The following is a 25,051-nucleotide window of genomic DNA, read 5'->3' on the forward strand; positions in this document are numbered from 1 at the left end:
CAGCTACTGGAGCAAGAATTCACTATTAACTAACTGTTGGGAAAACTAAAAAGCTAGTGGCAGAAACTAGATAGGGTACATTATATTTTAAACCAAGACAAGCTCCAAATTATTTAGATATAAAGGATTACATCATAAAAAATTAGAGAAATATGGAAGAAATTGCCTGCCAGATTTGTGAATGGAGAAATGTTCATGACCAAATCAAATGAGATAATATGACCAAATCAAATGAGATAAGTGCTATTAAAATCACGTAGTACCGTGTTGCTATAGTACGTGCTATAAAATAGTTATTCCCAAATAAGAGATGGTGATGTTCACAGGAAGGAAAATGGACAGTTTTGGTGATATAAAATTAAAAAAGGTTTGCCCAAAGAAAATGAATGTTCTTCAGTTTAGAGAAGAAGCAGGAAATTGGGAGGGCGGGGGGAATCTCAGCAAGTTTCTCTGGTAAAGGTCTTATTTCTGGAATTGAATCCAATTTATTAGAATGATAGCTATTCACCAATAAATGGTCAAAAGATATGAATAAGTAATTTTTAGAAGAATAAATCCAATCTATGAATAGGCATATGAAATGCTCTAAATCACTAATAATTAGATGAGTGCAAATTAGAATAACCAAGGTATGACCTGAGGTGCATCAGATTAACCAAGTTGGCAAAAAAATGAAATGACAAAATATTTAAGTAGCTGAGGGAAAAGATACATTAATGCTCTGTTAATAGGTGGTGCTGTGAATAGGTCCAGCCATTCTGGAAAGTAATTTGGAACTGTGCCAAAAAAGCTCTTAAACTGTATGTACCCTTTTAGCTAGCAATATCAATAGTAGGTCTATGGCCTAAAGAGATCAAAGAAAGAGGAAAAGGCCCATAGATTCAACCATATCTAAAGTATAAGGGGATATATATCCATCAATTGGGGAAAGGCTAAACAACTTATGGTATATGAATGTGATGGTATTATGCTATAAGAAAGATAAAGGGGATAGTTTAAGAGAAACTCATGAAGAATTATATGAGCGAATGCAAATAAAGCAAGCAGAAGTAGGAGAATAATTTATAGAATAATAATAAAATTGTTAAGACAAACAACTTTGAAAGACTTAGGGACTCTAATCAATAGTGTCTAACCTCAATTATAGAGGATGCATGATGAATGAAGCATGCTAGCTAACTTTCATGTAGACTCAGAGCATATTGAAGCATATGTGTGTATATACACATGTCTATATATACACATATGGACATATGTGTGGGGAGAAAGACACAAAGGGTATACATATTAGATATGATTCATGTGTGAATTTGTTTTGCTTAACTAGTTTGCAACAGGTTCTTTTTCTTGCTTTCTCAATGTGGGGAGAGAGAAAGGTGGGAGGAAGAGAATTTGGAACTAAAAATAAAATAAGATTGAATTTAGAAGTTGATGCCCAAGATGAGTAGGATGATAAAAGAGAAGGGTTAACCATCCTAGATTAGGACCATTAATGAATCCTAGATGAGTTACATTCTAGGAAACTGAAAGAACTAATATATGCTGGTAAGTGATCTTTGAAAAAAGGGAAATGACTGGAAAAGCACAAAAGTTTCTTTTTTTTTTTTAAGAGAAGAGAGTAGAGTCTAAAAATTGTATGTGAGTGTAGTTCCTGGGAAAATTCTAGAATATTTTATAAAAAGAATGAATAATGAATAAGTGAAAAAGGAAGTGTTGGCCATAAAGAGGCAGCCTGGCTTCATTGCGAACTGGTTATACCAGACTAACCTTGTTTTCTGTTTTGAAAATGTGTTACTGCATAAGAGGAATTCTAGAGAGAGGGTTTACCTAGATTTTGGCAAAACTTTTCATAAAGTTTCTTAAGCTATTCTTTTGGAAAATATAGAGCTATGTGGGCTTATGATAGCTACAATTATGTGCATATAGAACTGGTTGAATAGTCAGACTAATAGAGTAAATCAGAAATGATTTAATGTCAATCTGGAAGTAGGTCTTCTATGAAAAGCTACAGAGATCAGAGCTCAGTTCTGTTTAATATTTTTATCAATAAATTGTATAAAGTCATCTGTAGCATACTTATTAAATTATTGGATGACACAAATTGAGAAGGATAATTGTCATTCTGGTTGACAATCTGACTTTAATGAGATCTTGACAAGCTAGACCACTGGTCCAAATCCCATTAATATTATGCAAAATAGAAATACATTTAAAATCTTACACTAAGCTTGCAAAAGTCAATTTCACAAATACATTATATAGGAAGTGGCTAGATAGCAATTCACTCTAAAGGTTTAATCACTGCAAGTTTAACAGAAATCAGCAGTGTGAACTGGCAACCATAGCAAATGAACCCATAAGCAGCATTGAGATAGGAATAGAGTCTAGGAGTAAGGAGGGACAGCCCTGATGGACTCTACCCTGGTTAGATCACATTTTTGAGTATTGGAGTATTCAGATCTGGGGGGTAAATTTTTTTTTGTGTGTGGGGGGGTATACATTTCAAGAGCATCTGGAAGAGAGCTACTAGGAGCTCATACCATAAGAATTAGGTATGTTTAGCTGGAACCACTGAAGTGTGAGGGAAGGATGTGATAGTTCACTCTAAGTATTTGAAACGTCGCAAGGAAGAGGGAACAGACATATTATTCTGGGCCTCAGAGGTGAGAATGGGGAGGTTCCCTGGGGTAGAAGTTAAAAAGAGAAAAAAATAGATTTGATGCCAGGAAGAAACTCTAACAATTAGGATTTATCTGACAGTGGTATAGATTAGATAGGGAGGTAGTAGGCTTCCTCTTATTGGAAACTGTCAGAAAAAAGCTGTATGACTGCTAGTCATGTATGACAAGGATCCTCTAAACAGGATAGTATTCTAGTTTGGGTAGGAGTTGACTTTGATGGCTTTTGAGGTCCCTTCTAAGGCTGAAATTCTGTGATTCTGTGAAGGTTTCAAGGAAAGCAGTGGTTCCTGAACTGAATCTTGAATGAAAACAAATATTCTAAAAGATAAGTGCCATCCCAATTTTTGAAAGGGGGCCAATATAGATGATTTACATTACAGACTTATGAACTTGACTTTGATTTTTGGTAAAAGTCTAGAACACTTTATTAAAGGGATGGTTTATGAGCACTTAAAAAAAAAAGAAGATGGTGATCAGAGAATCAACCTGAGATCATCAATAAAGATCATAGGATTTAAAACTGGATGGAATCTTCTTGTCATATTAATTTTATTTCCCATTTTGGCAAGATGACTAGTATGATAGATCATGGGAATGCCAGTTTTATCTGGATTTCAGCAAGGCTTCTGACAGAGTTTAGCATAGTATCTATATGGACAAGATGGAGATTTATAGGCTGTTTTGGAGTTCAGTCAGGTGTAACAAGTTGAATAACCAGGCCCAAAAAGGAGTGACTTTTAGATCAATGGTAATAATATGGAAGAATAGATTCAATAGAGTGCTTCAAAACCCTTTCCTTGATCCTGTTGTGATAAGCCTTTTTTCAAATTAATGATTTGATTGAAAGAAGATAGTATCCTTATAAAACAGTATAAAAATGTAGTTTTACTCTTAGTTTTTTAAAAAAACTACATAAATACATGGAGAAGACTTGGCTAGACAATAGCTCACTTGGAAAAGATTCAGAGATCTTCAATGAGTCAATACATTCAGTTTGGGTGCCACATTTTAGGGAAGATAGTAAAAAATTGGAAAACATTCAAAGGATGAAGGCAGGGGAGTGAGTGGACTGGAGAAGAGTAGATTTATAGGAGGCACACAAAAGCTGTAAAGAGTTTTCACAAGGAAGGATTAGCTTTGTTTTACTTGGCATCAGAGAGCAGAACTAAGAACAATGGGAGTCAAAGATAGGTAGATTCTAGCTAAATATAAGGAAACATTCCTAAATCGAGCTATTCACAAGAATAATGGGGTACCTAGAAAAGAACTGAATTATCCCTCACTTTTCAGTCATCCCTTGCAAGGGAAAATATAGTGAGAATTTTCATTCAGTTAAGATGAAAGAAAAATAGTTTATTAAGCACCTACTAGGTAAAATATTTGGTTAAGTGCAAGGGAAGGCAATATTTATAGGAAATTTAAGGAATGGAAAGGACCATAGTCCTTAAGACAGAGCAGCCAAAGCCTACATTTATTTCCATTGGTAAAACCAGATCCATTTTGGATGGTGAACATTTGACTATGCCAAGGACTTTGGCTATGAGAACTTTCTTTCCTGGGTCTTCAGTGGCTATGGCTGTTGAGGACTGCAGCTCAAGAATTATTTCTAGAGGGGTGCTTTGGATCCAGCTCTCAACAGTGTGAGCAGACTTAAATTTTCAGTGTGAGCATTTACACCTCAGAAATAGGAATTTGATTTATTACTTTGTTGATTTCTAGACTTAAGAAAGTGTTCATAATGGAGATTAGATTTAAAAGTGTGTGTGCATATATATATATATCCTCTTCACACCCAGCCTGGTTGTTAAACATTTACCAGCACAACTCTGTATTGCCTATAAACACTGCAGGAGAAGGCTCAGGGAATGGAGCCATTACCAGACTATAAGACTGATGGATGTAGGATAATAATAATAATGAGTGATGATATAAAAATAACTGGTATTTGAATAATGCTTTAAGATTTACAAAATATTTCACATTCATTTTTATCTCATTTGTATTTAATAATACCCCTCTTGCTTCCAGGCCATTTCCAAACTAAATTGCACTTCAGTCATTGTGCTTAATTAATCCTCTCATCACATTCTCAGCGGAACCTTGGACTTTGAGATAATTTTAGTTTCTGATAGGTGAACTTTCACCTTATTTTGCCCAGAACTAGTCTCCACCTCCTTACCTGACTATTTCCAAACCATGTGTAAGTACTCCCTATCTGGAATCTATATTTTAATTTATATGTCGTTATTAAATATTTTACAAACTGGATTAGAGAAAGAAAAAACACCAGCCACGTGTGGAGGGCTATTCCCTTCACAAGCCTCCTCCCCCAGCCTGCTGAGCCAGCTTCTCAACCTTCAAACACACCAGTGCTCTCCTGGGAATCTCGGAGCCCAACAGTGAGTGAGTGAGTGAGTGAGTGAGTGAGTGAGTGTGTGTGTGTGTGTGTGTGTGTGTGTGTGTGTGTGAATGCTGGGGCTACCCTAGCCAACCGTAGCCCATGCTGGCACTCTCCTGGCTCTCTCCCCGTCCAACCCCCACCAACCCAGGTGCAGCAGCCATACTACAGGCACACCAGTGCTCTAATAGCCCCCTTCTCTCTCTCGGTGGTTCTGAGGCAAAAGAGATCTACTTTTATGAAGTTCCATTTTTGCTCTTTCTGATATCCTTTTTCCGAGTCCCTCTGATGGGGGAACTCTGGCGTGGGTCTAGAGCAGAGGCAGGTCTCCAGGAGGCCCGGAGTCACCACGAAGCCCTTGGAACAGCTGCACAGCACCGGGACATCATCTCCTAGCATTGTAGGGAGGACTCTCCCCAGTGGTCCGGGAGATACAGTCCAGAGGTTCAGAAGATCCTTTGCTTTAAAATGGAAAGTTGTCTCGACAGGCTAGTATTAAAATTTCTCATCTAGCTCCTCTTTGTGTATTTTGTATTCTGTAACTGCTTTCTTGTATTTATATCCCCAGCATTTAGCACAGTTTGACACATAAGTACCTGAGAAGTGCTTTACTAGTCTTTTGTTCTTTCATTTCCTGAATGATGGTTAATAGGGCTGAGGTGGAAATGGGGCCAATGGCCAGGGGCTTTGGGGGATGGATTGCTATTTCCAGTTCTTTGGGGCTGTGCTGTGTGGCAATGACAGGTAGCCAATGGTTGGTAGTAGTGGTAGGGAGGATGATAGTTGAGTTTCCCCATTCTCAGTTTCATTGATTTCATATTTAGATAACTAGTACACTGGAAAATAGGACACAACAACAAACACCAAACAAACAAAAACCTAACAACATTGGAGAATGTCAGGGGACCTTGAGTCTAGCTTTGCCTCTGCCACAACTAATGGTATTACCTTGTAGCAGTGTCTTAGCCTCTTTTAATTCTTACTTCCCTCATCTGTAAAATGAGAGGATCGAACTATTTGGAATTTAAATCCCTTCCAATTCTAAAATTCTGACTATGACCTCAGATTTCTAATTGGAATATATAAGGAATCTTCTGTATACACAGTCAGGAATTTTTCTCAGTCAATTAAATTGCACTTAATAACTATCTACTACTAGTCAAGAGCAACTTCAGTCCGTTAATGACAGAGAAGACGTAGAATAGCATGGCCAGTGTCTTTGCCGGGTGGGGTCCCGGTAGAACTCATCTCTTCTTCCGTTTCTTTCCCGGCCCCTTTTCGGCTCTGCCTGCCCAGACCTCACGCGGGGTTTTGGTATTTACAGCGCCCGGTCCTTCTCCTCGGCGTGTGCCTGACCCAGTCCATCCTGGCCGGGATGTGGTGCGGCCGTCCGGGAGCCTCTTCAGCTGCCGACTGCCACCGCCCCGCCCGTCCGCCCCCGCTCGGGAGCGCCGCCCCCTAGCGGAGAAGGTTGGGAGGAGCTCCGCGCCCCACTTGCCACTCGACAACTTTGAGTTCATTGCTAAGCGGCTGCGGCGCCGGGTGCTGTCGGGTCTTGCTGCTGAGTCCACTGGTGCGCTCGCTCCCTCGCTTCCTCGGTCCCTCCACAGCTCTCTCGGGCTTCGGTCCTCTCTGAAGTCACAACGGGTCTTTCCTTCTCCTCATTCAGAGGAAACCATGTCCAGGCTCAGCTGGGGCTACTGCGAACACAACGGTGAGGGAAAGGAGTTGGGATAACTTTGGAGGAAACCGAGTTGGGCGGGGGTTTCCAGCTCTGCTGTGCGCCCGGGGGACTTTGCTCCTAGTGGCCTGGGGGACGCACTGGAAATGTGTGAGGGGGTTTTCGTGGGGCTGGGAGGCTCAGGGATGAACTCCTAGGGTCTTACGGGGGATGAGATGGGAGTAGTCTACAGGGAAAATCTGCAGGGGTCTACGGAGGGTAGTAAAGAAGGGGCAACCTTGGTTCTATAGAGTTGGGAGAAACTTTCTGGTTCCTCTTTAGTTGATTTGCAAAACCACAGCCAGGGAAGGGCTGGCAGGGTCTGTCACGTGTTGCGGTGAAAAGCATTACTTTTTTTTAGGAGGTTGAGAGTTGGTATGTGTCATCATTGTCATGGTTACAAAAATCCATCACTAAATAATTTCCTGAAATGCTTACTAACTTGCTTTGCAGTGTTTACGAGTCAGAAACTTTACTCAGATCAAATCACACACACTATATATATATTTCTCTCTCTCTCTCTCTCTCTCTCTCTCTCTCTCTCTCTCTCTCTCTCTCTCTCTCTCTCTCTCTCTCTCTCTCTCTCTCTCTCCCTCTCTCTCTCTCCCTCTCTCCCTCTCCTAATGAATTGAGAAATGCCATCTTCCAGGCACTTCTCTGCTTTGGGTTAGATATAACGTGTTCAGGTTATTGCACTATGAGGAGATTTAAGGGGCTCTTTTTTGCATGGAGAGAAAGTACTAGGTTCTTGGTGGTAGCTGTGACTGCTGACTCAATCAGTAACACAGCAATTTGGTTAACCGTTATGCCTCATTTCCTAAATATGAGATTCTTGCAGGGAATTGATGCTGCTTTGGTGCTGTTTCCAAACACTACTGCCTATCTAGATTAAGGATGACTATTTGTAAATCTCCCCTGAAAGCATAGATTTCATGCACTGAAACAACTCCAACAAAAATAGGCATGTTTTTTCATGTGGATCCTAAACTTGTTTGAGTAAAACAATAATTCTAGTTTTTCTACTTTAAATGCCAGTAAGTAGTAATCCTCGCTCTATGAATCCATGTTGCCTTTGTCAAAATTAGGTCATTGTAGTATAATAAACCAAATATTGGTTATGCTCTAATATCGAGCTATAAAACAAAATACAGTTTCCTGTGCTGTATGGTAAACCGTAAACAAACCATAGAATGCACACTAGGGAAGATGGAAAGATGGATTTGTTTTCTAATTAGTATTATACTCTGGCTTCATGGAGTTTATAATGAATATGCTAGTTAAGTTAATGGCAGCAGGTGAAATTTACAAGTATAATTTAATGAATATTATTATTTTAGAAAATTCCTTCCTAGCTGAGGTCTTAATTATAATTTTACATTTAGCTAATTTCACTTCCTACTTTGAAAGAGAAAAATGCATTTCTCTTCATTTCCTTCTCAGCTGGAATCATTTTGTTATTATTATGTATTTGTTACTAGATGCCAACACTATGTGTATTTCTCAGAAGGAAGTAAAAAAAAATCCCTGCTCAGTTGGGTATTGATTAGCTAGTGATGAATGAAAATATATTTGGCCTCCAGAGAAGCTCATATTCATTTCTAAACTCTTTTGTCAAGGCCTAGAGAAATTTTGAGCAAAGGAAGAATTTTAATCTAGATGGCTGACTGTTTTCTTGGACAGAGTATCTGAAACCAGAAATGCACCATAAGGGCATTTGATAGGTTTTTATCTGTTGGTTTTGGTCTTGGATATAGACCATTAATACATGGACAATTAAGAACTGAATTCAAATGGTGAGAGATGGTTCATGAGTTGTTTTGGTAAATCACTCCATAATTCTGATTTGAAATTGTGTATATCACTTTTAAATGTGTTTTAAATCATATACTAAAAAAAAGAAAATATAGCTTTAAGAAGCAGTTTTGCTAGTGCAGCAAACTCTGTACAATAGTTAATAGATAATCATTGGCATTTGATGCAAAGTAGCTTATGTATCAGCTTTGAGCTTCAAAGGACTGAGAATAAGGAAAGGAATCAGTGGAGCAAGAAATTTCTTTGATTGGAGAAAGACATGGGATAGTAGTAATATGTTATATACATTTTCATGGTCTGTCAACAACCTAATTTTCTTCTACATAGCCCGAAACTTGTGAACTTTCAGAACTGCAGTTTCAAAAGTTTACACCTCATAAAAAGGAGTACAAAAGACTGGATTGTTATACAGAGGTATTTGATTAGAGATGTAAATGAGAGAGAGCTAATAAGGTAACTTAATCCATTCTCTTTGATAAGTCAAAAACAGACAATTGAAGGCTTTTGATAAGCAAAGCTTCTAGTTAAGTTCTGTGGGCTGGATACAGAGAAGTAAGCTGAAGAGCTTTTTAATTTGAAATAGTATTGAAATATGAAATAGATAACCAGATTGACTTGGGAAAGCATAAAGAGAGGAAAAGTTAAGATCCTTAATGAAGAATACAAGGAAAAATGATGAGATTAAGCAGAGTGAGACAGTAGTTGAAGGACATAGGGTTTTTGGTTTTCTTTAAATCTTGCTCTAAATTGTCATCTCCTTTGTGCAAGTATTAAATCATTAATTATATTTTATTATCTTAATAAAGGACTAGATTGTTTTTTTCATAGAAAAATCATCATTTGCTTACTAGTATGTGAACTACTCTTTAGTTAGTTATCCTTAGGAGGGAAAGACTAGCTACTTGGCTAAAAAAAAGAAATTAAAATTAGTTGCCACAATTCAACTGATAGTTGCTATGCAAATCGAAAGAATACTTAGTGTGTAGGAGAAAATAAACAGCTTCTGAAAGTCTTTCCTTGTAAGCCCTACCCTATTAAGTGAGGTTCATCTAACCAAGTGATTGTACCTTTCCTGCTGCTTTTGTTGAAGGTCAGAGATAGGCTTTTAATACTGTACTCTTCTGGTAAAACAGCATTCATACTAGTGTGAGAAAGCAAAATCTCATCCCATCTGGCCACCAGCTTTCTCTTTGTTGAAACATGGGATAAGATATTTCTTTTGCCTTGTGTCTCTGTCACCCCTCCTGAGCCCATGCTCCATAGTGTAACAGTGAGGAAAGGTTCTTTCCTCACTTTTACTTTAGAATACCAAGAGGAGGACAGGGTGGCACAGCTAAAATCTGTCACTTGTGGAAAAGCGAAACAAGGACTTTCTTGAATCCCACCTTTCTATTTCACTCCTTCTCTTTCCTAATTCTCTATCTCACCTTGTGTTAGCCTGTGGTGGGGACATGTCCTCTAGATTTGTAAAAGGCAAACATTCTGTTTCTTTTTCCAATAATGACTGGAATTTTTTTTTTTGGAAGTTGGACTTCTTTTAAAGAACATTAGGTGTGGACTGAGAGCCAAGCCTAAAAAGGAGAGGTCCTGGATTCAAGTAAGACCTCAGACACTTCTTAGCTGTGTGACCCTGGACAAGTCATGTAACTCCCATTGTCTAACCCTTAATACTCTTCTGTCTTGGAACCAATAAATGGTATTGATTCTAAGACAAAAAGTGAGAGTTAAAAACAAAAAAGGACATTAGGTAAACTTGAATGACTTCCTCAAAGAGAAGATGTTTTAAAAGTTGTATTTGCAGTTTAATTAGGGAAAACCAAAAGGCTTTTATATTGATAATGAAAAAAATATGGTAAGCTACAACTAGAAAGTAATCTCTTTGAGGCCAAAGACTGTCATTCCTTTATATATGTTCTTTAGCACCTAGTAGTTGCATCGATGGCTTACACAAATAATAGAGTATTTCTTTTTTGAATGAACAAATAAACCAAGTTACTTAATTCTTATCATCATAGGTCCTGTTCACTGGAGTGAACTTTTCCCAATTGCTGATGGGGATTATCAGTCTCCGATTGAGATCAATACCAAAGAAGTAAAATATGACTCTTCCCTCCGGCCTCTCAGTATCAAATATGATCCAGCCTCAGCTAAAATCATCAGCAATAGTGGTCATTCCTTCAGCGTGGACTTTGATGACTCAGAAGACAAATCAGGTTGGTTTGGGAGGAGGAAGGAAAAATATTATGTTATATTGAAATTATTTACTCAATTAAAAAACCCACTATAGTTATTGTGTGCATGTGTGTATAACAATCATATTTCTATTAAGCTTTAATATTGATCTTAATTTGTAACTAACTTTTTGTAACTATGGTATTTTTTGCCATGGAAATATTGACAACTCAATATTACTTCATGAGATGATTAATTTTTTTCTTTAAAATTTAAGTTATCACCTACTTGGAATTTTGAGAGCTGGAAAGGATCTTGGACACATCTCTCATTCTCTAGGTGAGGAGGCAGGCCTGGAGAGATGAAGCAGCTTGTCCAAAGTTGCACAGTCAGTGAGTGGGAGAGGCAAGAATCAGTCCCATCCTCTTCGTAGCAGCTCAGGTAGTTCTCTTTTCACTTTGCCACCAGAGCACTGCAATATTAAGTAGAACACATGCCTTTTAGCTTACCAGAAAAGGTAGAATTCAAATTTTTAAAAAGAGATAGGAAATGACCTCTCCTGTGTTGAGAGTAGTAACATCACTTGAAATTAAAGGCTGTATCCTGATCAGTGTTTAGCACAGCACAGAACCTTATTCATAGTAAACTCTTAATAAGTATTTGTTGATTGACTGGTTAATCAGTAAAACTCCATTGACCTACTCAGTACTTTAATTAATAGGCCTGTGATTCCTTCATTAAGTATACTACCCTCTTGGATATAAATCAAAGCTCCTTTACTCCTTAGATTATGGTATTAAGTTTCCATGGGCAAAAAAAAACCAAACAAAAACCAAACAAATTGTATTACTTGATAACCATTCTTCTTTTTTTTTTTAAGCCTTCATCTTTCATCTTAGAATTAATACTGTGTATTGGTTCCAAGGCAGAAGAGCAGCAAGGGCTAGGCAATGGGGGTTAAGTGACTTGCCCAGGCTCACACAGCTAGGAAGTATCTGAGGCCAGATTTTAAGCTAGGACCTCCTGTCTCTAGGCCTAACTCTCCATCCACTGAGCCACCCAGCTGCCCCCTGGCCATTTTTTTAATGCTGGTGCTGTTCTCCAGTTGGGTCATTCTTAGCTCAGAAATAGACACAGAGTCCATCCTTGGGTAAACTTTTGAAGCATTTCTAGTTTGGTAATACTATTTAGGAGCTCCAGCTTTGCTGCCATAGCTTAAGGTCACCTCTTTGGCATGCTTCCTCAAAACCAAATAAATATATAGAATATGTTATAAGGTGTTGTTTTTCTTTAAATGTAGTTTCCTCAAAAACTGTGTGTGTATGTGTATATTTATAAATTCTAAGGATTGCCCAGGAATCAGATATCATTAAAATGAGGCTATAAATGACAAAGAAAACTATAAAAATTGAACTCAGAGATATTTCTGGGATTTTTGGACATCTTTTTTTTTTTTGTTAGCTTAGCTTTAAAGAATCAAATACAATGCCATCTTAATTAGACATAGAAGTTTTTAAATTTCCCCTTATTCAGGTAAAGTTGCTATGGTTTAGCAGTAATTCCCTAGATGTAGATATGATTTTGCTATTGGCACAAGTTAGCAGCCCTCATGATTTTCCTTTCTATATTTTTCAAATTCAAAGTGGTGATATATCTTTTGCTAGAGCACAAATAACTTGAAGGAGTACTGAACTCTTTCTATGGTCTTCAATTTTTATACCCCACCCATTTCCTTTAGAATCAGTCTAATTCCTCTCTAGCTTTCATCTGCAACCTTTTAAGCTAATTGGTGTGCTATAAATAACATATATTACAGACATATTCCAAGGTCTATGCATAAAGGCTTTAAATACAGAGTATGCATTGTTATGATTATTATTCCTAGTAATAATAGTGCTTAGTGCCTTAAAAATAGTATTTCAAGTCACATAAAGAAGTCTGAACATCCCCCTTTCACTGTAGGATAATAATTATTCAGATTGTAAAGTCCCTAAAAGTCCCTTTATTCTATCCAAGGATTTATTAGATTTCATTGAAGAAGGCCTATATTATGTTCCAGAGTTGATATTGGGTTGTGTGCTTTATAGCCATTGCAAAATCTGATCGAAATTGATTCCTGTTGGCTACATGTTGATTTAGAAAACCACAAATTAGCACTATCTTTGGTGTATTGTATTTTTACTTATTTTATTGAACATATTTCAGTTATATTTAATCTGGTACCTGGAGTTCCAAGTTTGACACATCTTTATAAAGAGGGAAAGCAAAGAGACCCAAGAGACAGAATTATGCAGCTCTGGGGAATCTGATTATTTAGGTATCTTTCCCTGTGTGCCTAGGTTTATAGTCCCCTTTGGAGACTCTTCCATTTGTCTAGGTACAGAATCCACCAAAGGGCTAAACAGTGAATATTTTATGTCACAAAGTCAATGTCCATGACTGGTTCCTTGAGAACAGGGCCTATTTCCAATATGATCTTTATGACCATCTTCCTTCCTAGCATAGTGCTTACTACCGACTTGATGCTTTAATAAATTGTAGATCTTAGCCCTTTATTGTTCTTTCAGACATAGCTGTGTCAGAGGTCAGGATAGCATTACAGTTGGTGTTCCAGTAACCCTGAGAAGTAACCATCAAAGGAGTGTACACTTTGATAGCAGGGGATACAGAGAGGGACTTCTTTATATACCTATTAGTGTAACAGTTAATTTAGTCTCTTGTAATAAAAGTATTATATTTTATGAGGTTTATTAAGATTATTAGAAATCAAGGAAATAAGAAAATACAAAATAAGAAAAGCACATGCCTAGGGCTGAATAGCCCATTCACAGCCACTTACTCTACATCTTGCATGCCAGGTAGAGAGATGCGTGTGCTTAGAAGTGGAAGAAGAGAGTCTTGAGAGGCAGAGAGCCCTTTAAATAAAAATTGTGTTCTCACATTCAGGTGAGATTATAGGGAATTCTGGGAAGTACCAAGGACTTCTGGGTATTGAAGTCTGGGGTTCAAATCTCCATTTTTACATTATCTATGTGACTTGGGGTAGTTAGGTAATACAATAGATAAAATGCTGGATTTGGAGTGAGGAAGATTTGTTTTCCTGATGTCAAATTTGGCCTCAGACAGTTCTTAGCTATATGACCCTGGGTATAAGGGGTAAATTTTGGGGTTATGACTAACATACTAATGGTCGCCAGGGATTTAATTCAATTCCAACAAAAATACTCATCATTTTGGGAATTTTATGGTGGCTTAATTAATATAAAGGGAAGGAATTAGGAAGAAGAGAGAGGGAAAAGGATATAATATTTCTCTGGTCTAGCCTAAGCCAAGGGGAGTTCAGAGAACTCAACCACAAGACCTCCTCCAAGATGAGGGGCCTCCTAGGAGAATAGTGTTTTAGAAGGTAAAGGGAAAAAAAAGAATCAGCCTAAACTCACTCACTTGGCTCGCTCACGCCAAGCTGCCAAGATGCCAAAATGCCACCCAGCACAAAGAGCCAGAGCCACGTCTCCCACAAAGAGAGCCAGAGCTCAACACCTCTGCCTCCAAAGAGAGTGGAGAGAGCAAGAGCCACGAAATATATAGACTTTTTTTTTACATCACTTCCTGCATCTCACATGTACCAATGGTAGCTTTAGCTTGACTTAGGACAGCCCAGGGGTCTGTCAGTTGTTTCTTATTTGTCACTTGCTAGCACATGTCTGCCATAGGCCATCCTCCTCAACACTTAGTCCTTATGTAGACGTGTTTACATTCCTTTAGGATTTTTAAAACTAATCAGGGCATAGAAAATCTAAAATTCACATGGGCAAGTCACTTAACCTCATTTGCCTTAGTTTCACATCTGTCAAATAAGCTGGAGAAGGAAGTAGCAAACCACTTTACTATCTTTGCCAAGAAAACTCCAGAGGGGATCATAAAGAGTCTGACATGACAGAAACAACTGCACAGCAGTAGCTATGTGAATCTGAACAAATCGATTAATCTCTTCCAGCCTCAATTTCCTCATCTATAAAATGGAGGTGATAATAGCACCTAACTCAAAGCATTCCTAATTGATGAGATCACAGACAGACCCATTTGAGCACATGATCTGTTATTATTGTAACTTTCCTTGGACCTGATTCATGGGATCCAGTCCTCAGTGACTCCTGAGGAAATAGCCTCTTTGGTAGCAAGAACCTTAAGTCAAGGGGAAATAAAATGCTGATGGTAATAGTTTAGCATTATAAAACATTTAAAGGTTTATTAAATTTATTTGTGGTTGAGACTGAAATATATTATTAGGTGGTCACCAGGGATTTAATTTCTAAATCCCAAAATGAATTACTTAAAGTAAATGGAATTTATGGTAGTTTATTTACAATATTTACAACAGAAGGAAGATATTAAGGAATGAGAGAGAGAGAGAATTCTGGCTTCTTCTGATGTCAGTTAGAATTTCTAAGCCCCAGTCAGGGGAAGAGAAAAGCAGGGTCACTAAGTCAACCTTACAGTCACCAACGGTGACAGTCTAAATAGAAAGAAGTTTGGGTGTCTGTCTTCCGTTCGCTTCTCAAGGCTCTGTCTTCCAGTCTCTCCTCTGAGTCCAACTCTGAGTAAGAGATCCTTCTCCAACTGGAAACTTGAATTGAATCTTTCTTCTTCTGGCCTCTGGTCCTCTTTTAAAGATCTTTTTCTCTTGTGTCACCTCCCCTAAATTTCACATCTACCAATCACAGCAGACACTCCTCTCCAGGACTGCCCACTCTTTAGTTCACACCTTCTTTGGTTAGATTATACCTTTTTGGTTTTTTAACACCTTTCTTGGTTAGTTTACCTTTTGTAGATACTTAACACCTTTTTGTGGTTAAAATGGGTAAATCTATTTAAAATACTGAGTTATCAACTTTTGGGGATTAAAATATAAAAATAGATTGTGGATTACAATTTCATCTTCCCAATAAAGGATGAGCTAACTACCTTTATTATTAAAATCAGTAGAGAGCTAAATCCAATATTCACAGGTTACAAGCTCTTTTTCCTTTTCTTCTTTGATTTATTAGTTTGCCAGTTGTCTATCTGAGAAAATGTGGAGAAAATGTTAATAAAAAAGTGTCCTGGGCACGTTTTTTGAAAGAGAAAATGGCATTATGAAACATTTACCAGCACATCCCTGAATGGTAGATGTTTTTCAAATAGCAAAAGTCTATGAAGGGTACAATGCATAGGCAAATAAAGATCTATACAGGAGAATTAAAGGGGGGATATAGAGTTTCATTTTTTTTTTAGATCTCTACTAAAAAACAAAACATTATTTATTTATTCCAGCATTAAAAAAACTTGAGTTCCAAATTCTCTCCCTCCAATCACTCCTCCATCCATTAAGAAAGCAAGCAATATGATATTATCATGAACCCGTTTTCAAAACAACCCTGTGAGGTAAGTAAATGGTGCAAATATTATCCCAATTTTATGGATATGGAAACAGAGGCTTAAAGAAGTCTACTTGTCCAGGTAATGTAGCTATTAAATGTTAAGGATGGTATCTAAATTCAGTTCTTCTGACTCCATTCTCCACCTGTAAAAGGATGGAAGTACAATAAACTTGTTTAGTAGGGTGAGGGAAAATTTCTGTTGAACAAGATGCTTAAATTCACGCTGCTACCTGGAGTTAACAAGCCCTGAGAAAGGCAAGATGCAAGAGCTTTCATTTTGTCTTTCTTGGCAGAGCTGAACAGGTACAATTACCACAAAGAATAAGTGGGAACAGAAAGTCATACAAATGATTCTTTTGGAAGAGAGGCAAGCAAGAAAGCAAGAGCAGCCTAAGGATATAGTATAGTGACAGTCATGCCTTGAGCCAGGTAGTAACTTATGCAAGGTCACTGCCCTCAAAGGAAGTGGTAGACCAGCACTGATTTGGTCTGATCTTTGCAGGGCCAACCTGGTTCCACATCAGCAGTACATTTTTTTTTTTAATTTTATAGTATTTTATTTGATCATTTCCATGCATTTTTCATTAAAGACAAAGATCATTTTCTTTTCCTCTTTCCCACCCCCCCCCCGCCCCCCCCCGTGGCCGACGCGTGATTCCACTGGTATCATATGTGTTCTTGACTTGAACCCATTGCCATGTTGTTAGTATTTGCATCAGAGTGTTCGCTCAGAGTCTTTCCTCTGTCATGTCCCCTCAGCCATTGTAGTCAGGCAGTTGCTTTTCCTTGGTGTTTCTACTCCCTCAGTTTGTCCTCTGCTTTTGGATAGTGTTTTTTTCTCCTTGATCCCTGCAGATTGTGCAGGGACATTACACCACCACTAATGGAGAAATCCATTATATTCGATTATACCACAGTGTGTTTGTCTCTGTGTACAGTGTTCTCCTGGTTCTGCTCCTCTCGCTCTGCATCACTTCCTGGAGGTTGTTCCAGTCTCCATGGAATTCCTCCACTTTATTATTCCTTTTAGCACAATAGTATTCCATCACCAACATATACCACAATTTGTTCAGCCATTCCCCAATTGATGGGCATCCCCTCATTTTCCAATTTTTGGCCACCACAAAGAGCGCAGCTATGAATATTTTTGTACAAGTCTTTTTGTCCATTATCTCTTTGGGGTACAAACCCAGCAGTGCTATGGCTGGATCAAAGGGTAGACATTCTTTTATCGCCCTTTGTCAGCAGTACATTTTAAGGCTGGTGACTCACCCCTCAGAAAAGAAAGTGGCCAAGAAGAAGCTTAAAGGGAAAATAATGTAATTTCAATCCTATAAACAGAAAGGCAGAGCAGTTAATCTGTGGGATGGGAAAGCAGTGGCCCCTCATTGGCAGTATCCCAAAAGAAGGCAGGTAGGCAGTTCAATAGAGAGAGCTCTTGCCTAGAGTCAGGGAGATTCCAATCTAGCCTCAGACATTTACTAGCTGTGTGACTGAGCAAATCACCTAACCTCTTTTTGACTCAATTTCCTTATCTTTAAGATGGGGACCATAATAGCATCTCCCTCCCAGGGTTGTTGTAAGGACCAAATGAGATGATAATTATGAAGCACTTAGCACTGTGCCTGGCACATAGTAAATGTTAAATAAATGTTACCTATCCTTCTTTGACCTTGAAATAGTCTATAATAAGAGCCTGAATATGGCCCAATAAGTGCTTATTGCCTTGGAGTAAAGCTGATTCAGTATTCCTGTGGTGGATGAGCTTTGAAAAGAGAAAGAATTGGCAAGATAGATGAGTAGTATCATTGTAACTTGAGTGTCTTTCTCAATGCATCTATACCTATTGTTTGTTCCCTGATTTTGTAGCATACTGTGCTATAAGCTGCTTGAGGTCTTAGGTCTGGAATATAGTCCAGAATATAGCCACAGGGTCTGAGATAACAGCATCCTTGACAACATTTGAACCCATTCTTTCAGCCATGTCTTTGCCAAAGATCTCCGTAGTTTAGTTCCCAAGATCCTGATCTCATGCCTTGGTTACACAATTCCTCAATCCTCTAAACTCCAGTAATGATGCTCTTTATATCTCTTCAACCATATAACAGGGATGGTCACATCTTAGATTTTACCATTAGAAGGAACTTCATTATCTCTAAAATATTAAAAATGTGAAATTTATATTTCATTGCAGCTACTTCTCTGATTCTCTGTTTCATGACACCTGCTTTTTACCTTCGTTGTGATCTCTGGTTTTAGAAACCCTACTTGGTCCATCTTTTGGCTCTCAGAGGGCTTATATTTTAACAGGGGAGATACCATGTGAATGTATAAGAAGCTATAAAATAAATGCAAGGTAATTTTTTTTTCAAGGTAAATTTTTAGTGGAAGATACTAATGTTTGGGATGTAAGGGAGAAGGAATCAGAAAAGAACTCATGTAGGGTGTGTCACCTGAGCTGAGTTCTAATGGAAGCTAGGGATTTTATGACATGGATTCCTGATAGGAAGAGTATTGTCCACAGAGAGATTAGGACTGACACAAAGATGGGGGATAGAATGTTGTTGACAGGAAGAAGCCATTTGACTAGACTGAGAGGAGTAGTGTGTCAGGCTAGAAAGATGGGTTTCAGCCAAGTTGTGAAGAATTCTATATACCAAAAAGAGAATTTTTATATTTGATTCCAGCTTATGATGATATGCTAAGAAAAGTTGGTACAGAATAATTTCCCTCACTCCCTAGGAAAAAAAGTCTATGACCCCTAAGTATGTTTAAAGTCTGGGGAAAGTAAGCTCTAGCTTAATGAATACATGTGAGAAAGACATATCCCACAATTCCTGATTGCTGGAAGTCTTCTTCCATGTGTGGGATGCTTAAGAAATTCCCTTATGCATAGTTGATCTATATCTGTCTGTCTTTAGACCTCAATGTAGATATTACTGCAACTGACTGCTATGGGGATCCAAGAATGGGCAAGGGAGGGAAAGGACAGAGGGTGTTAGGTGTGATGCTCATATGCTGGTGAGAAGATGGGAAACCCAACTCTGCATCCTTCATAGTTCCTCATAAGGTCCTCTTCTGACCAAGATAGGGTTGGGTAGGAGATCTGTCTTAGGCTAAAGTAGAAGCTTCCCTTTCCCTGCTAGCTGTTTCCTTCTTAAGGAGTTCAAAGAATGCGATATTAAGTCTGGCTTTTGGATTGAATCCCTTCTTAATTTGCTTGAAAATTTACAGATAATCTTTGGGGCATGAACAAATTCCCTTGACTTATCTAAATTTGATTCTTGTGCCACTAATTCTAGTTCAAAAGACATTTTACGCTTAAATAATAATAGTTAGCATTTGTGGCTTTAAAGTAAACAAAGTGGTTTAAATACGGTAACTCATTTGATCCTCACAATAGCCTTATAGGTGGGTGCTGTTATTACTTCTGTTTGACAGATGAGAAAACTGAGGCAGTGTGAACTTGCCCAAGGTCAGTCAACTATGGAATGTCTGAGATCCTGACTCCAAGTCCTGAGCTCTATCCACTGGGCTATCTTGTACATTCTAAGGCAGCGGTTCTCAACCTGTGGGTCGTGACCCCGGCTGGGGTTGAATGACCGAAACACAGGGGTCGCCTAGAGCCATTGGAAAATACATATTTCCGATGGCTTTAGCCGCTGAGAAATCGCGCTACTTTACAGCAAGATCTCAGAAGGAACGGGGACCCTGCTGCCCGCACATTGTACTAATAATTAGTTACCTATCAGCAGCCCTCCCCCTATGAGGGGCAATGGATTTACCCTGTTGCCTAGAGACCAGACTCAAACAGAGACCCAGAGAAAGCACCTGGGTGCTGGCTCTGGAGGGGTTAAGAATGAGTCCTGGAGCAGATAACTCCTGGAGCGGATAACGGAATCGAGTAACCCCAGCAAAGTGAAGCCTCAGCTTGAGCTGGAGGGAGACGACAGGGAGAAGAAGGTAGTATCTGTGGACCCCCTCCCCAGGCAGGACTTACCTCCCACCCCAGCGCTCAGGCTGCCTCCTGCTGGATTAATATTTCTCAACATATAATTAAATATTATTTTTGTGATTAATCACTATGTTTAAATTATGTTTGATTTGTAGCAATGAGAATACATAATGCATATCAGGTATTTACATTCCGAAGCATAACTGTAGCAAAATTATAGTTTTGAAGTAGCCACCAAAATAATTTTTTGGTTTGGGGTCACCGCAACATGAGGAACTGTATTGAGGGGTCACGGCATTAGAAAGGTTGAGAACCACTGTTCTAAGGCATTTTATCTCTTTCTTTTAGAGGGGGTGGGGTTGAGTAAATCAATAAGCCACACCCTTATGTTGGTAAGAACCAGCCCTGCTTCATTAAAAAAGAAGGCATACCAGATTAACCTCTTCCTGTTTTGATAAGATGAGTAGCCTGGTTAGTCAAATGAATACTACATAGTATGGGTAAAATTTGGCCAAGAATTTGACAGAATCCCTCATGTTATCATTGTGAACAGAATGGAAAGATATGGGTCAGATGATAATATAGCTACAGATATTCAGAATTAGTTCAGTGAACAGACCCAAGTTATTTATTAACATTATGCATCATTAAGCATTAACATTAAAAACATTCATGAGTCAATGACAACTTAGGATGTGGGTTGCTTTAATTTTTTTTTTAATGGTTAATTTGGATAAGGGATGGGCAGAGACATCAGATATGGATGAAGGGATCAGATCCTAAACAAATTTCAACTTGGCTGGAAAGGTGGGGCAAATGAATATGAAATTTAATAGAGATAAATGTAAATATTTATAACTGAGTACCAGAAAATATCCATGTTATAAGTACAAGATAAGACATGGCCAATAACAGGTTGTTTGAAAATATTTAGGGGTTGTAGTGGACCATAAGACAATATGAACGATCAGTGTGTTTTGGCAACTAAAAGAAAACTAATGTGAGAGAGAGGCATAGTGTACAGAAGCAACAAGGAGTATTTGGCTAGCACCTCTGGTGAGGGCTTATTGAACCCTTTTCAGGGCTGTTCATGTACCTTTGGTATCTACTTGTCTCTCTCCAATGTGGCTCCAAGAAGCTATAGCACATGCAGTAACCATAACTTGGTAAACTATCTTGGCTGTCTGGCTAAACCAGAGTAAGCGTAACTGAAAGGCTTCATATTGGTCATTGAATTAGGAGGGATGTCTACCCCAAGTAGAATGGGCAGGTGAAAACAATTTGTTTCAATGGCCATAAAGGTGGCTGAAGCAGGTGCTGTGGAGTGTGTAGAACTTGGCTGAATATCAAAGACACCAAGATCATTGACTGCATCTCAGTCCCTCACCAATTGTCTTGACTCTAGCCTTGCCCCTGGGCACTGATGACTGGAAGAGAGAGTGAGGTGGACTGTACAACCTTGCCTCACTTAAATTCATTTCACATGAGTCAAGACATCACTGTGTGATGCCACTGATCCTCTTTGAAAATGATTAGGATGATAGTCAGGCAATATGAGGACTGAGAGAAATGGAAATGTGTAGCAAATATATGGGGGAGACATGATAGCTCTCCTCAAGCATTTCCAGGGCATTAATGTGGAAAAGGGTCTAGACTGGTCAGGACAAATCTCAGTAGGTACAAGTTGTACATTTAGGTACAGCATAAAGAATCTACTGCTTTGAGAGGTTGGAAGTAACTTTTACTGGAGAGTTTTAAGCCTAGGCTCCCACTAGTTGGAGATGCCATTCCTGTGGACCCTTGTAGTGCTAAGATTCTGAAATATTTGATTGAACTGAGTTTTTCAGATGTATCATTTTAAGTATTCATTAGTTCCATGTCTATAAAAAGTGGATCTTTTATCTAGATCACAGGGAAATTTCAAGGATAGATTTCAAAATGTCTTTAAACTGTTTCGTATCCCTTAGAGATAAAAATTATATAAAAGTAGGCCGACATTCTCTTTCTCAAGTTAATTTAAAAGAATATTTTAGGTTCGTTTTATGAATTAAAAATGTATATTGGAATTTAACAAAGAACTTAAATTTCTTGCAGAGATCTTATTGAACAAAGAAAACTACTGCTAAAATATATATACAAATGAGAGAGAAGAGAAAAAAGATCTTGCTATACCAAATTCATTTTTTGGGGGAGGGGAAGAAAGTTGGCTCCATTATTCAAAGAAGCTACCATATCAATAACCATGAATAGCATCCTGATCACAGAACTATTAAGCAAACAACAGTGAGGGAAGCTTCTCAGTAGGAAGACTGAAGGCTTTAAGGCTAACAGTTTGGTTGTGTTAGTTGCATCTCCAATGAATGAACATGTTTGAATTTCCAGTTACACATTCTACTTTTGCCTTTCTAAAACAACAGAACCTGTGGGGGGATGTGAGCAAATTTTAAGGAAAGATTCTTATTGACTACAGCATAATGAAATAATGGTTTTTTTTTTGAGGGGACTCACAACAGGCAGTTTTTTTAGTCTTCAATCCCAGAAATTTTCAAACTTTCTTATAAGACTGGGCTTGAGAACACTGAAAATACCATGGTTACTATGGTGTGCTATTGAAATGCAAGGGTAGTTAAGTGAGCAGCAGCATAAGAGTTGAGAGCTTAATGTCTTAAATAGGATATGGTCTAGTCATTTGGTCTAGCCTCAGTTTTCTCACTTGTAAAGTGAGGGAATAAGATTATATGATCTCTTTAATATCTTCTAGTTCTAAAGTGCTATGACATATTTCCCAGTAGAATATGTAGGCTACCAGGATTTTTGTCCCCTCTAGGTATAATCTGGAAACTTCAGTATCTGATATTCCCCTAAAAGTAGCCACCAACTCCTCTTATAAGCTGCCATGCTCACAGAAAACACCCCCACATGCCCACACCCACACCCCATTTTAACCTACAAAATAAAGGATACAAAAAAAAGATTCATGTCCTAATCCATGGATTAGAGACCCCTCCTCTTCCCTGGTGGGCTACCTGCTTTGGCTCTTTGGCCATCTACCAACATGGATAGAGTCAGTAAGGGGGGAACTGGGGTTTGCTGTTCGACATTGATATTCTGTGCTGTGTTGCTTTTTTTGTTGACAACTTGCCTCTGAACTGCATTTCCTAGTTCAGGACTCTATTGTTATTTTGTCACTTTCCTTCAATCCTGACAGATATCCTGGGTCCTCTTATTACTTACTTATTTGTATACATATCACCTTCTTTGTAGCTCGTAGGCTCCTTGAGAGCAGCCTATGACGGTGCCCTAGGTTCAATAAATATTGAATGAATAATGAATGAATGACTATAGCTTTTCTTAGTATCTCATCATAACTGCCTTGCTATGGCTTTATCTTATGTGTTTCCTCTGAAAGACATCTTGACATTAGAATCATGTTCTTAATAGCTGCACTCTTGCTGCTTATCTGGACTAAAATGCTCAAACCCAATATTCAATCAGGTAGCCTTCTAAGGCAGTCTTTGTTCTATAATCAAGTAATACACATCCTGTCTCAAACCAAGACTCTGAACTTGACTTACCTCAGGAATGTGTTTTTGTTCTATCACTTTCCCACTTTCCTGGATCAGGCTGCCCTCTCCTTTTTTCAAGGTTCATTCTAACTTAACTTATTACTTAAACTCCTTAAGCTGCTTTTTATCTGCCAGTGAATGATTTTATGGTTCAGCTCAGGTCTCATTATGCCACAGAAAGAAACAAAGGGACAATATTGCCGTTGATCTCTTTCCATGAAGAGCTTCATTGCCCCTTAGTAATTGACAGCTTTGCTTTGCAAAGCATTCTATGTAGATAGACTGTGATTCCATTTAGGAAAATGTCTTTTAAATCATTTAACCTCTATGTGGCCTTCAAAGCACTCTCTAAAAAAGTGCCAGGAACATTCTCAGATTTTCATCATAGCTTTCATTGTAAAAACACAGTTGTCCCTAAAAGAATGGCAGAGTACAGAATCTTATTGTCTAATTTGTGAGGTAAAGAGCTATTTATTTTCAGGTTTCTTTTCTATGACACTATTAAGAAGGGTCTAGGAGATCGATGTCTTTATTGTAAAGACATTTGAGAAAAATGAATCCAAAAGGAGCCCTTGCCAGTTGGCACTTTCTCAACATTGTGATTAAATATCCTAAAACTATGGTTTATAACTATGAGCTCTTTTTATTGACCAGAGTTTTTAAGGTCAACACTTGTCAGCCACCAATATTAAACTTGAAACAAGGAGTTCTACTGAATAAAGGAAATATGACTGAGAATAAGTAAATCTGGACAGAATAAGTAAATCTGGACAGCAGTCATTGTGCATTCCTGCCTTCCCACATGAAGCAAAAAGAAGAAAACATCTCACCTTATTTGGTTCTTCTTTCTGCTAATATATAATTAAGCCTGTGACAACATTTGATCATTACATATGGCAGATTATTTTTAATTCCTCATGACATCACATTTACACTCACGATTATCCTGACATAAATGGTTTTGAGAGGGATTCAAAAGTGCCTCAAAAGATGGCATTTCCATCTCTTACATCTTTATTACTCTCATTTGCTTTTTTGTTGTTTGTTTTTTAAAATCCATATTTTCTGCATTAGAACCAATAATGTATATTGGTTTCAAGGCAGAAGAGTGAGTGGTAAGGGCTATTCAATGGGAGTTAAGTGACTTGCTAAGCGTTACAAAGCTAGGAAATGTCTAGGGCTACATTTGAACCTAGGACCTGTTGTCTGTAGGCCTGGCTCTCAATCCACTGAGCCACTTAGCTGCCACTCTCTCATTTCCTTTTAAGTCTGCTCTAGATAGAGGAATTGTGATGAGAACAGTTAAGACTGCCTTTCCCTTTTGAAG

General features: G+C 38.3%; 1 protein-coding gene across 6 annotated transcripts in view; it reads left to right on the forward strand.

Moving 5' to 3' along the window:
- LOC100018677 (carbonic anhydrase 13) overlaps positions 1-25,051 on the forward strand; it is a 97,920-nt gene that overhangs the window by 23,974 nt on the left and 48,895 nt on the right. For 2 of the 6 annotated variants that reach the window (XM_007486885.2, XM_007486886.3), the window contains exon 3: positions 10,627-10,824. In XM_007486885.2, coding sequence (XP_007486947.1) covers positions 10,627-10,824 — 198 coding nt within the window. Of the gene's footprint in view, positions 1-6,151; positions 6,794-10,626; positions 10,825-11,060; positions 11,225-19,830; positions 20,167-25,051 lie in introns of those variants that run through there. The other 4 variants (XM_016431445.2, XM_001366712.4, XM_056824181.1 and 1 more) reach the window with 4 other exon arrangements.

The sequence above is a fragment of the Monodelphis domestica genome, chromosome 3 (assembly GCF_027887165.1).
Source record: "Monodelphis domestica isolate mMonDom1 chromosome 3, mMonDom1.pri, whole genome shotgun sequence".
Lineage (NCBI taxonomy): Eukaryota > Metazoa > Chordata > Mammalia > Didelphimorphia > Didelphidae > Monodelphis > Monodelphis domestica.